Here is a 14,622-nt window from a genome sequence, read left to right as displayed (position 1 = left end):
CCGGCTTCATCCCAGCCAAATGGAGGACAGCCAGTGTCATCCCTCTACACAAAGGTGGAGCATCCACTGACCCAGGCAATTACAGGTCCATCAGCCTAACTAGCCTGATCTACAAGGCCATGGAATGCATTATCAGGGACCGTATAAACAAGGACATTGGCAACCTCCAAATGCTTGACTCCACAGAGTTTGGTTTTGTCAGAGGGAGATCATGCCTGTTAAACTTGGTTGACTTCTTCAAAATAGTCACCAAAGCCATGGACGAGGGGAAGACTGTGCACACCACCTACCTTAACCTAGCCAAAGCCTTCTACACTATTTCCCACTCGAGCATAATAGATAAACTCTCCCAGCTAGGCATCAACCCTTATGTTACCAGAGGGGTAGCTAACTGGCTCACTGATAGAACCCACTCAGTCAAAACAGGGGAAGCCACCTCTAGTAGTAGACCCGTAATGAGCAGTGTACCCCAAGGATTGGTCTTGATTCCTCTACTGTTTGGGATATAATTTTCTGCGGTACAAGCCAAAACCAGTGGTCTGTGGCTGAACAAGTTTGCAGATGACTGCAAGATGGCCTATCTTAATTTCCCCTAGTGATGTGAACATCCTCCAGGAAGGCCTTACCTAAACTAATGACTGGCACCAGAAGCATGGCCTCAAACTGAATACCAAGAAAGGCATCATTATCCCCTTTGGAGAAAATGGAGTCCCCACTAATTATCACATTAAAAATAACATACTAAGCATGCACTCAGTCATCAGGGACATGGGCACCCAGGTTGATAGCAGCCAGTCTTTTGACCACCATGTTGCCTCCGTTGTACGTAAGGCTTTCTACATGGCCCACCTCATAAGTAAGGGTATTTCATCCAGGAACAAGGTCATAACATCCGTGTACTCCTCACTTATCAGACACCTTATCAAGAACAGTGCCCTTTCGGCATGTACCTTGCCAAGCACATGCAGCAGCTGGAGACCACTGAGGTTCCTGACCAGGTAAATCCAGGGTCTCAAACACCTATCCTATACAGATAGGCTAAAAGCCCTGCCCCTCTCCTAAGTCTCGTACAGACTGCTCAGAGGTGACCTGTGTCTGACATACAAGGCCGTCTCAGAGTCAGCCTTGATGGGATTGATGCATATCAGTAAGTCAAACTCCACTCGAGCAACCCACACAAGGCCTCAACCTGGTCTGTGATATTAATAGAACTTGTCAGCAGGATAGATTTATGCTCCAAAGATGCCCCCATCTGTAGAATAGACTCCCTCTCCATGTCAAGCAGAGTACCTCTCTAGCCCTCTTTAAGAGGAACCTGGATGACTGGATGGGAAACCGAAAATACACCCCTGGGATCCCACTTGTCTTCCTACTGGACAGGGGAAACAGGTGCTGACTTACAAACTTGGGGAAAATTGGCTAGGCTTATAAGGGCCTTCGGGCCAATAGCGTGGTATCATCCTATGTACCTATGAACCTATAATGTTAAAGAAAATTGGGTGGGGTGCTTTATTTAATAAATCCTTTAAGGTTTTATTTTGTTTTGTTTTGATTTAATGCACTCATTTTGGGTATTAAAATGATACATGGCAAAATCCCATGATATGAATGTTTAAGAAATATGATTATGTATGGGAAGAAATCATAAGATAACTGCTTGTGAAAATCTGAAAGGTAAGGATCATGAAAAGAAGAAAAAGATACAGAAGATTTAATGGAATGATATTAAGAGACAGAAAAAGTTGATACTGGAAAAGGATATAAAAGATGTAATTAAACAAAGACAAAAAAAATGAAATTTGAAATACTGAATGAATGTAGCTTTTATATGGAGACTGTGTTTAGCTAAATTCTCTTTGAAAGGAAATATAAGGTATATGAGGGAATGATGAGTAATGTATATAAAACTGAAGAAACATCTTAACATTGTTTGGATTGTAAAAGAAGGATTTTTGGAATGTCTTCAACAGGGCTTATAAATGGCAATGATTTCAGCATATTGATTTGGTAAACATAAGGAAGGAACTAAGAGAAGTAGATCAGTGGGTAATCTTTTACATTTGACAATTTGTTTGTGGAAAAGTCAACATAAAGAGTTATTGTATAGCAAAAAGAGAACACTGAAGAGATAATGTTAGAAATAACATGGCCGTGGTTGAAGGGTAGAGGACAGTAATTAATGAGCAATAGTAACTAGTTCATAGTGTAAAAATATATGATACAAGAAATGTGTAAATTTACAAAAGGTGTATAAATAAAGCAACCTCTACACTTTTTGAGAAGTCCCCTTTGTATCTGTCTGAACTTTGGCAGACGGGGCCTCTTAATTTCTCATCTGAGGAACAGCTATTTATAACTATGTCTATCGCTATATCTATGTATATCTATATTTGTGTATATATATATATATATATATATATATATATATATGTATATATATATATATATATATATATATATATATATATATATATATATGTATATATATATATATATATATATGTATATATATATATATATATATATGTGTGTGTGTGTGTGTGTGTGTATATAAAATGTATGTATAGGTAGATCAGTATACATATGTCTGTGTGCGTGTCAGCTGTCTATTAAGTCTTGTTAGGTAGTTACATTTTTAAGTTCCCTATCAGTAGAGCGAACGCTCTTCTGTCAAACTGTAAAGTTCAAAGGCTGAGAGTGTCAAAGTCACAGAACAGCAATTTTTTCCCAGGGAAAAAAAATCGCTGGGTCGTTCTCGGACTTCACTGATGTCCTTCAAGGATGCATCTGCAGTCCTTACATATGGGTTGTCCTGCCTCAGGCAGCCTTTCGGTCAGCCGGATTCCAAAGTCTGGGTCCGGCGTCGGCTGATGTCACCCCTTCCCCGACGTCAGAGCGCCTGGGGTATAAAAGTGTCAGCTGACGCCATCTTCCCCAGTCTTTCTTGCCGCTTGTGCCCGAAGCAGAAGCAGTTCGCAAGTGCCGGTCGGCCAGCTCCTGTAACTTCAGCTACCGAAGACTTCAAAAAGCTAAGTACCCCGTTGGGGACTCTTTCTTGCCTCAGTCGATGTCAGATCAAACGCTTAAAGTTAATAATTGCTTGACTTGTGGGAAACAAATACCTCATAAGGATTTCCATTCCTACTGTCTCCCCTGCCTAGGCCCAGACCACGACGTCTCGGCCTGTACTGCCTGTGCCTCCTTTAATCGACACACTCTTAGGCGTCTGTTGGAGTTTGCAGAGGAATTTTTTGGGGCTAGTTTCTTTTATAAAATGCCGTCGGAGACTCCGACTTCTCATTTATCCAAGAGACGGAAGGACAAGGACCGACACACGCGGACCGTGGTTTCGGCTGAAACCGCTCCTAGGCCTTCCGCCAGTGTCTCGGTCTCGGCTGAAACCAAGTCCTTGGTACTTCCGTCCGTAGAAACCACTCAACCGACAGCCTCGGTCCCGGAGGCCTTTTCTGAGTCGGTTATAGAATTACCCTCGGAAACCGGTGATGTCCTTCAAGAATGCAACTGCAGTCATAACATATGGGTTGTCCTGCCTCAGGCAGCCCTCGGTCGGCCGGATTCCAAAGTCTGGGTCCGACGTCGGCTGATGTCGCATTTCTCTCCAACGTCAGAGCGGCTGGAGTATATAAACATCAGCCGACACCATTTTCTTCAGTCTTTCATGCCGTGCGGTGCCCGAAGCAGAAGCAGTTCGCAAGTGCCGGTCGGTCAGCTCCTGTATTCTTCGAATCCGAAGTCATCAAAAAAGCTAAGTACCCCGTTGGGGACCTTTTCTTGCCTCAGCCGATGTCAGAAATTACTGAAAAAGTTAACAATTGTTTGTCTTGTGGTAAACAAATACCTCATAAGGATTTCCACTCTTACTGCCTTCCTTGCCTTGGCCCAGACCACGACATCTCGGCCTGTGCCGCCTGTGCTCGCTTCAATAAGCGCACTCTCAGGCGCCGGGTGGAGTTCGCTGAAGACTTTTTCGGCGATAAATTTGATTATACAATGCCGTCGGAACTACCGACATCGCAGACTCCTAAGAAACGAAAAGACCGGGACTGACATCCTCGGCCCGCGTCTTCCACCGACTCCACGCCAAAACCTACCGCGAGTGCCCCGGTTCCCCCTGAGATGGTTATTTCACCGCTCCGAACCGAAGACACCGCATTACCGATACCTCCGATACCGGAGACCACACCAACGCCAGTTATTGATTTTCCTCCGGATACTGAAACCGAGGAAATGCCCGAGACCATTGCTGTGGATAAGGTCACTCCTGCACGTGGAGCTGCTAGGCCTCCTATGGCCATGTCTGTTAAGGCCTACACACATGCTAAGGCAGTCATCAAGACCAAGCACCTTACTGCTAAAGCCTTACCTCAGCCTACTCCTGAAACACAAATCATGACTATGGCCACAGACTTAATTTCCATGATCCGAGGTTCCCAGGCCCATCCTGAGAGAGGATCCCAGCCTCCTTCTTATAAGAGGCCCCGGGTTGAACCCTCTGACCCTATCCCTTCAGAAGAAGATTCTGAGGACTCTGTCCACTCCGATGGCCAGGAAGAGCCCTTCCAGACCTATGAGGACTCGGATGCAGAGGAATCCATCCCCTCGGCCTCCCCTCTTGAGGATATTTCTTTTGGGGAAGTTCTGCATACCATGAGGGAACATTTTAAGTGGCAAGACCAGGAATATTCTGATTCCAGAAAGCACCTTCGAACCTTCCTTAAAAAGCCCCAACACAGGCCCTTGGCTATACCTCCTGTGCTTGATGTTTTGGATGATCTATACTCTGACTCCAGTGTTACCACGGATACTCTTCCTCCTGCTCCAGCCAAGCCAGATAGATACTATAGGGTCCCAGAAACACATTCTCATTTCTTTAGGGCCCATGCTGTTGATTTAGAAACTATTTCTCAGGGACCTAAAGGGGTTTCAGCATCCACCTCCAAAAATCCTTTGCCTTCCAACAGGGAAGCTAGGTCATTAGAGAGATGGGGGAAAAAGGTCTACACCTCCACTACTTTATCTATGAGAGCTCTGAATTGCCTCTTTCATATGTTTCAATATCAGGATTACCTGTTAGATGATTTACAGAAAACATTGGCCTCTTCTGAACCTTTAGACAGGAAGTCTTTGCAGGAGGCTGTACATAATTCTCAGCAAGTCAGCAATCACTTTCTGCAGTGTGGATATGATGCATTGGAAGCTTCATGTAGGGCAGCTATGACAGGGGCGGTCATTCGTAGACATGCATGGTTAAAAGAACAACCTCTACCAGATCATGTTAAGGCAAAACTTCTTGATGCACCCTTGGAAAAGAACAAGCTTTTTGGGGCTAATGCTAAAGATGTGTTAAAGTCCATCGAGGAAAAAGCAAAATCAGTTCAGACAGTCAAAGATTTCCTCCAGGTTCAGCCACCCAGATTCAGTAGGAATTGGCCTTCTAAAAACTGGTCCTTTCCTAATCCTGAAAGATTTCAAAGGGGTAAAAACAGGTGTGGCCGAGGAAGAGGACAATACAGAGGTTCCTACAGGGGACGACAATGGCAACCAGCAAACCAAAGAAGTGACACAGGGGTCTCTCCTGCCCCACAGGGACAATCTCAATGACTTTCCTCTGCTTCCGCTGACCAAGGAGCAAATAGAAGCTCCCTTGGGCGGAAAATTATCTCTGTTTTCAGACAATTGGCACAGATTGACAAAGGACAAATGGATTTTGGACATTATAGACCAAGGTTACAGGTTCCACTTTCATACCTTACCAAGAAAACAAGGCATGCCAAACCTACCACAAAACCAGAGGGCAGAGGCTATCAAGCAAATTTCTCTGCTTGCTCAGATCAAAGCAATAGAAAGAGTTCCACAACAAGAACAAGGCCAGGGGTTTTACTCAAGACTGTTCCTTGTTCCAAGAAAAGAAACTCAATGGAGACCAGTACTGGATTTGTCCGCATTAAACACTTTTCTTATAGTACCAAAGTTCAAAATGCTGACTCTACAGCAACTCCTTCCCATGCTGGGCAAGGGGTCTTGGCTGATTACTCTGGACCTCAAGGAGGCCTACCTGCAAGTCCCTATCAGACACAGCTGCAGAAGATACCTCAGATTTCTTGCAGGGCCAGAGCATTATCAATTCTCAGCATTGCCATTTGGCTTATCTACTGCACCCAGAGTATTTACAAAATGCCTGACTTCAGTAATTGCTCATTGCAGGCTCCAGGGGATCCAAATTTACCCGTACCTGGACGACTGCCTCATACAAGCGGATGACAAATTGATTTTGACAAAAAACTTGAACTATGTCATACAATTGCTACAGGCTCTGGGATACACAGTCAACTTCCAAAAGTCAAGACTTCAGCCATCCCAGCAAATAACCTTCTTAGGAGCCAAACTAGACACAGCCTCTCAAATGGCTTACCTGACAGAAGACAAGCAAGAGAAGTTAACTCACTATTTCAAAGGTTTGGCAAAGCTCACCCAGATGACTGCAAGGAGATTCCTACAGGCCCTGGGTTACATGGCATCCTGCATTCTCCTGGTTCCATTAGCAAGATTACACATGAGAAAGCTTCAATGGTACCTAAAAAGCTTATGGTCTCAGCACAGCAACAACCTACAGACAACCATACTGCTCATTCCATGCCTACAAAAGGAATTTCTATGGTGGGCCTCGGTAAGCCAGGCAAACACAGGTATGTCATTCAAAAAACCTCAGATAACACAGACCATGACCACAGATGCCTCAGACCTTGGATGGGGGGTGCACATGGAGGGCAGATGTATTCATGGACAATGGTCTCCAAAGGAAACACATCTGCATATCAACCAAAAAGAAATGCTGGCAGTAATGCATGCCATCGAGGCCTTTCGACAACCAACTTCAGCAAGGCCATCTACTAATACGGACAGAGAACACCACTGTGATGTGGTACATAAACAAGCAGGGGGGCACCCATTCTTACCCCCTTTGCAGACTGACAATGAATCTTTGGGAAAAATCACTGAGCCTAAACATACAGTTGCAATCCCAGTTTGTTCCAGCCAAAGAGAATGTGCTGGCGGACAGCCTAAGCAGGAATTTCATAGACCCCCACGAGTGGAGGTTACATCCAAAAATCTTCATACGACTCACCTCGACATGGGGCAGGCCAGAAGTAGACTTATTTGCCTCCCACCTCAACCATCATCTACAAAAATTCTGTTCAAGGACATATCATCCACAAGCATGGAAAATAGATGCTCTTTCATTCAACTGGAACTTCCTAAAAATCTATGCATTCCCACCTCTGCCACTGATGACCACAGTATTACTAAAGATCAAAGCAGAGAAGCCCAAGGGGATCCTAATAGCCCCAGACTGGCCAAGACAACACTGGTACCCACTACTACGGAGCATATGTCACAACAAAAAGTGGGCCCTTCCCCAATGGCCCCTACTTTTGACTCAACACAACTTCAAAACAGTACATCCCAACCTTCAGACGCTGCAGCTAACAGCTTGGGAGATCCCATGAATAACCTCAATCTATCCCTCTCCAAGGAAGTTCAGCGGATATTAACAGAAGCCCGAAGACCATCCACCAGAAAGGTTTACTCAGCAAAATGGAAGAGATTCAGCATTTGGAATACCAGCAAGGGCCATGATGCATCATTAATGAACATCCCACTCATCCTGGAATATTTGGCAGATATGCTACAGAATGGACTCTCATATTCTTCCATAAAGATACATGCTTCAGCTATTTCAGCTAGATATAACACTGATCCGCCTGTGTTTTCACATCCTTTGTTAAGGCAATTCCTTAGGGGAATCAAGAATATTAAGCCACCAAGAAAGGCTCCAGTACCAGCTTGGGACCTCAACTTTGTCCTAGAAAAACTGACTCTACCTCCCTTTGAGCCAGCAGCTTATGTGGACTTACAATTTTTTCATGGAAGACAGCTTTCCTGTTGGCAATTACCTCAGCAAGAAGGGTTTCGGAACTTCAGGCCCTAATGGCAATACCACCGTTCATAATCTTTCACAGAGACAGGGTCTCCTTAAGAACCAACCCTACCTTTATGCCAAAGGTGGTATCTAGGGTTTCTTTAAATCAAGCTATTCACCTGCCTACTTTCTTTCCCAATCCTGAGAGCAAAGGGGAAAGACTGTTGCATACCTTGGACATTCACAGACAACTTCGCTACTACCTGGACAGAACCAAGACCAGTAGGAAGTCTGATCAGCTTTTTGTAGCTTACGCCCCTGGAGTACAAGGAAAAGCAATTTCCAAACAGACTATTTCAAAATGGATTGGACATTGTATCAGATTTTGTTATTCCTTCCATGGAAAGAGTGTTCCAGCCAATGTCAGACCACACTCCACCAGAGCTACAGCCACCTCTACAGCATTTTTAAGAGGGGTGCCTACAAAAGACATTCTAGAAGCTGCTACATGGAGCTCCGTGCATACATTCTCCAAACACTATAATCTCCCTTTATACTCCAGATCCAGAGCAGGCTTTGCTTCGGCAGTCCTGCAGGGTTTGATTGCCACACCATCTCTTTCCTAGAGCATTCCTCCTCCCCCAGCTAAGCTATGGTATTCAACCCATGTTATGACTGCAGTTGCATTCTTGAAGGACATAGTACAGTTTTGTACCTACCATAAATGTAGATGTCCGATAGATATGCAACTGCAGTCGGATTTTCCCTCCCTCCTTCCCCTCTATGCCTTGGGTCCACTCCTATCCCTGTTACTCTTAGCTGGGGATATCTGTTATGGTGTATCTGTTTATTGCTTATTTATTTGTCTGGAAACCTGTTTTTGTCTTCCAATTTGATTACAGCCTTCCTTGGAGGGCACCTGGCATCTGGGGCAAGAAACACTGAAGAAAATGGTGCCGGCTGATGCTTATATACTCCAGTCGCTCTGACGTCGGAGAGAAATGCGACATCAGCCGACGTCGGACCCAGACTTTGGAATCCGGCCGACCGAGGGCTGCCTGAGGCAGGACAACCCATATGTTATGACTGCAGTTGCATATCTATCGGACATCTACATTTATGGTAGGTACAAAACTGTACTTTCAGGAACCTACCGACGCCATTCCCCTAGACAAAACTACTCCAGCACGTGGGGCAGCCAGGCCCCCTGCATCCATGTCCATAAAAGCTTTCACTAGGGCTAAAGCTGCTAAGCAACAAAAAACTCTGCCTCCCAAGTCTATTTCTCAGGGATCCACTACAGGTCCTCAGATACTAAGTTTGGCTGAGGATCTTATTTCCTTAATTAGGGGCTCTCAGCCTCATCCGGACAGGGGCTCTCAACCCCCACTAGACAAAAGGCCCAGGGTTGAGTCTGCTGAACCTCAGCCCTCTGATGAGGCCTCTGATGGCTCTGCTCTATCAGACTACCAGGAGGAGGCCTTCACGGTCTACGAGGATTCTGATGCAGAGGAATCTATTCCCTCTGCCTCCCCTCCTGAAGAGCTGTCCTTTGGGGAGACCCTTCACTCCATGAGAGAGCATTTCCAATGGCAGGGCCAGGAATTCTCTGATTCCAGGAAGAGATTAAGGACTTTTCTTCATTTACCTCAGCATAGACCTTTGGCTATTCCTCCTGTTTTAAGTGTCATTGATGATGTGTATTCTGAGTCTAGCACTACCCCTGACACCCTTCCACCAGCTCCTGTTAAACCCGATAGGTACTACAGGGTCCCGGACTCACATCATTTCCTTTACAAGGCCCACTCTGCTGACCCAGAAACTATTTCCCAGGGTCCTAAAGGGGTTGCAGCTGCCACTACTAAAAATCCACTCCCCTCTGAAAGGGAGTCCAGGGCTTTAGATAGATGGGGTAAAAAGTGTACACTTCTTCCACTCTGTCTATGAGGGCTTTAAATTGTCAATTTCATACGATACAGTACCAAGAGTATTTGTTAGATGAATTGCAGAAAAAACTTTCTTCGCCTGAACCCCTAGATCGTAAGTCACTTCAGGATCTGGTACATAATTCACAACAGGTTAGCAACCATTTCTTGCAGTGTGGTTATGATGCATTGGAAGCTTCATGTAGGTCAGCAATAATAGGTGTAGTCATACGTAGGCATGCCTGGCTGAAGGAACAATCTATGCCAGATCATGTTAAGGCTAAGCTTCTGGATGCTCCACTGGAAAAGCAAAAGTTATTTGGCTCCACTGCTCAAGAGGTCTTAAAGAAATTTGAGGAAAAGGCAAAATCTGTACAAACAGTCAAAGATTTCCTCCAGGTACAACCGCCAAGATTCAGCAGAAATTGGCCTTCTAAGAATTGGTCCTTTCCAGAAGAGAGATTTCAAAGAGGCAAGAACATGCGTGCCAGAGGTAGAGGGCAAGCTTGAGGCTCCTACAGAGGATGTCAATGGCAGCCTCCTAACCAGAGAGGTAGTGCAGGTCCAACAACTGCTGCACAAGGACAGACTCAATGACTTCACCTTGACCCCGCCGACCAGGACTCAATTAGAAGCACCTTTGGGCGGAAAGTTGTCTTTATTCTCAAAAAATTGGCACAGTATTACAAGGGACAAATGGACACTGCAAATAATAGACAAAGGATACAGGTTCCATTTCCATACATTACCAGAAAGAAAGGGAATGCCAAACCTGCCACCAAATCAGAGGGCAGAGGCTTTAAAACAAATTGCCAACCTATTGCAAATGAAAGCTATAGAAAAGGTTCCTCTCGCAGAACAAGGCCAAGGATTTTATTCCAGACTATTCCTTGTCCCAAGAAAAGAAAAACAATGGAGGCCTATTCTCGATTTGTCCGCACTGAATACTTATCTCATTGTGCCAAAATTCAAAATGCTGACCCTACAGCAGCTCCTTCCCATGCTGGGCAAGGGGTCTTGGCTGGTAACTCTAGACCTCAAGGAGGCATACCTGCATGTCCCTATCAGACAAAGTTGCAGAAGACACCTCAGATTTCTTGCAGGTTCAGAGCATTATCAATTCTCAGCATTGCCCTTTGGCTTATCTACTGCACCCAGAGTATTCACAAAATGCCTGCCATCAGTAATTGCACACTGCAGACTTCAGGGGATTCAAATATACCCGTATCTGGACGACTGCTTTATACAAAAGGACAGCCAACAAACTTTGGAAAAACATTTGAATTATGCCATCCGCCTACTACAGGCCTTGGGATACACAGTCAACATTCACAAGTCAAGACTTGTGCCATCCCAAAGAATAACTTTTCTGGGTGCGGAACTAGATACAACCACCCAAATGGCTTTTCTCACAGAAGAAAAACAGACAACTACTGGATTACTTCAAAAATCTAACAAAACAAACTCAGATGACTGCAAGGAAAATCCTGCAGGCCCTGGGTTACATGGCATCGTGCATTCTTTTGATTCCACAAGCAAGGCTGCATATGAGAAAACTACAATGGTACCTAAGGAGTATATGGTCTCAGCACAATCACAGCCGAGAAGCTTTGATACCACTCATTCCATGCCTTCAAAAGGAATTCCTGTGGTGGGCCCAAGCAAGCCAGTCAAACAGGGGCCTGCCTTTCAGCAGACCAGTAACCAGCCAAACCATTACCTCGGACGCTTCAGACCGTGGATGGGGAGCACATATGGAGGACAGATGCATCCAAGATCTATGGTCTCAGAAAGAATTGCGCATGCACATAAACCAAAAGGAAATGCTGACAGTGATTCATGCAGTCGAGGCCTTCAAGCTCTTTCTACATCAAGGCCACCTGCTAATAAGGACAAACAATACCACAGTTATGTGGTACATAAACAAGCAAGGAGGTACCCATTCCTACCCTCTTTGCAGACTAGCAATGAATCTTTGGGAACTTTCCCTAAAACTCAATATAGAGCTGCAATCCCAGTTTGTGCCAGGAAAAGACAATATACTGGCGGACAGCCTAAGCAGAAATACCATGGACCCACACGAATGGATGCTGCACCCAGACATCTTCCTTCAGATAACACAATCATGGGGGAGGCCGGACATAGATCTTTTTGCCTCCCACCACAATCATCAGCTGAAGAAATTCTGCACAAGGACATACCACCCACAAGCATGGAAAGTGGACGCTCTCTTTCAGTTGGAATACTCTAACAGTGTATGCATTTCCACCACTCCCACTAATGACCAAGGTCTTACTGAAAATCAAGACAGAGCAGCCAAAAGTGATTCTAATAGCCCCGGACTGGCCAAGGCAGCACTGGTACCCACTGTTACGGACCCTGTCACACACAAAACCATGGCCTCTACCACTATGGACACTCCTTCTGACACAGCACAATTACAAAACTCTGCACTCCAGCCTGAAAACCCTGCAGCTGACAGCCTGGAGAATACCTTGACTCCTCACCAGGAAAAGCTATCCAAGAGAGTGAAGGATATCATCATGTAAGCTCGCAGATCTTCCACGAGAAAGACATATTCAGCAAAATGGAAAAGATTCCACACTTGGAGCACCGCAGAGGGCCTAGATGCCACAGTGATGAGCATGGCACATATCCTGGAATACTTGGCAGACATGCTCCATAATGGCCTTTCTTACTCTTCCATAAAAATTCATGCTTCAGCAATTTCAGCAGAATACAATACTGATCCACCTGTCTTCTTTCATCCTCTCCTAAGGCAGTTTCTAAGAGGAATTAAAAACATCAATTATCCAAGAAAACCACCAGTGCCTACATGGGACCTTAACTTCATGTTGGAAAAGTTGACTTTACCTCCCTTTGAACCAGCAGCATATTCAGAGATACAGTTCCTGTCTTGGAAGACTGCCTTCCTTCTGGCCATAACCTCAGCAAGAAGAGTATCTGAATTGCAGGCACTCATGGCAGTACAACCATTTCTTATTTTTCATCAGGACAGAGTCTCCTTGAGAACCAATCCTTCATTCATGCCAAAGGTGGTATCCAGGGTCTCATTGAACCAAGCTATTCACCTGCCTACCTTCTTTCCAAACCCACAAAACAAGGAAGAGAAACTTTTGCGTACCCTGGACATTCACAGACAGTTACGCTACTACTTGGACAGAACTAAGACTTTCAGAAAAACTGACCAGCTGTTGGTAGCATATGCTGCAGGCATTCAAGGAAAAGCAATTTCCAAACAGACAATTTCAAAATGGATAGGAAATTGCATTTGATTCTGCTATTCTTATCATGGAAAAGCTGTGCCAGCTAACATCAGACCTCATTCCACCAGAGCTACAGCCACCTCCACAGCCTTCTTAAGAGGGGTGGCTACCAAGGACATTTTAGAAGCTGCTACATGGAGCTTCGTGCATACATTTTCCAAGCATTACAATTTACCCTTATATTCCAGATCCAGAGCAGGCTTTGCTACGGCAGTCCTGCAGGGCATATTAGCTACACCATCATTTTCTTAGAGCCTACCACCCCCAGCTTGGCTATGGTATTCTACCCATATGTAAGGACTGCAGATGCATCCTTGAAGGACATAGTACAGTTTTGTACCTACCATAAATGTAGATGTCCGATAGGTATGCATCTGCAGTCAGGTTTACCCTCCCTCCTTCCCCTCTGTGGTACTTCCTGGGTACTTATCCCTCTTATAGCTAGCTGGGGTTATCTATTATGGTGTATTTGTTTTATATTACTGTGCATGTTTGCAATATTTTGTATTTCTACCAAATTTAGCCTTCCTTAGAGGGCACCTGGCATCTGGGGCAAGAAAAACTGAGGAAGATGGCGTTGGCTGACACTTTTATACCCCAGGTGCTCTGACGTCGGGGAAGGGGCGACATCAGCCGACGCCGGACCCGGACTTTGGAATCCGGCCGACCGAAGGGCTGCCTGAGGCAGGACAACCCATATGTAAGGACTGCAGATGCATACCTATCGGACATCTACATTAATGGTAGGTACAAAACTGTACTTTTTCTCTACTATGGTGAGATCTTGGGGTTGTTATATTTAAGTTGGGGTGGGCACACTTTGTTTTGTTTGTGTATGTATTTTTTTTAGATCATCAAATTTTTCCCCTGGGGAAAAAATTTGCTGATCCATGACTTCGACATTTTTGGCTTTCCAACTTTATAGTTCAACAGAATAGCGTTCGCTGTTCTGATATAAGCGCAAATTTTTAGAATGCATTACCTGTTACAAATGTGCTAGTGTAATTTTCTTAGTGTCACACTGCATCAGTGAAACATACATTGCCGACATGCTTTGCATACAGTAAGCATTGTGCCCCGTTTTGTTATCGATTCTGAATGTACAGCTTTGTAGATATAAAGTGTGTGCAGCAGCAAAAAGCATGTTGTGTAAGGCAGTGCTTGTAAATTTTTTTATTAATGCTTCACTGTATTTGTAAGGAACTTATATATGCGTATTCCCTGTTCATTTGGGATCCTCATCTTTCCCAACAAAGTTATTTCTCTGCATTTTTTACAGGGTGAAGAACTGGTTCATCTTCCTGGGAAGTGCTGTCCAGAATGTGTTTCTCTTACTAGCTACTGTGTATACTCTAGTCAAAGCAAAGCAGTAAGTATGATTTAGGAGTGTAAAGCTGTTGCATTAATGAATGTATCACATTGTGTTAACAGGAGACTTGTGGCATTTTGCTTATGGATAGGTGAACTG

At 44.7% G+C, this 14,622-nt stretch overlaps 1 protein-coding gene across 1 annotated transcript in view; it reads left to right on the top strand.

Moving 5' to 3' along the window:
- The window catches only part of LOC122792799 (extracellular matrix organizing protein FRAS1-like), a 4,352,848-nt gene that overhangs the window by 328,739 nt on the left and 4,009,487 nt on the right, over positions 1 to 14,622 (top strand). Inside the window, exon 9 of the mRNA XM_044060368.1 lies at positions 14,434 to 14,523. Within this exon, the coding sequence (XP_043916303.1) occupies positions 14,434 to 14,523 (90 nt within the window). The remainder of the gene's footprint in view (positions 1 to 14,433; positions 14,524 to 14,622) is intronic.

Source organism: Protopterus annectens, chromosome 2.part0, assembly GCF_019279795.1.
Source record: "Protopterus annectens isolate FY-2018-M chromosome 2.part0, PAN1.0, whole genome shotgun sequence".
Classification (NCBI taxonomy): Eukaryota; Metazoa; Chordata; order Ceratodontiformes; family Protopteridae; genus Protopterus; species Protopterus annectens.
Note: the sequence above shows the minus strand (reverse complement) of the source record. Positions and strands in the feature narration are given on the sequence as shown.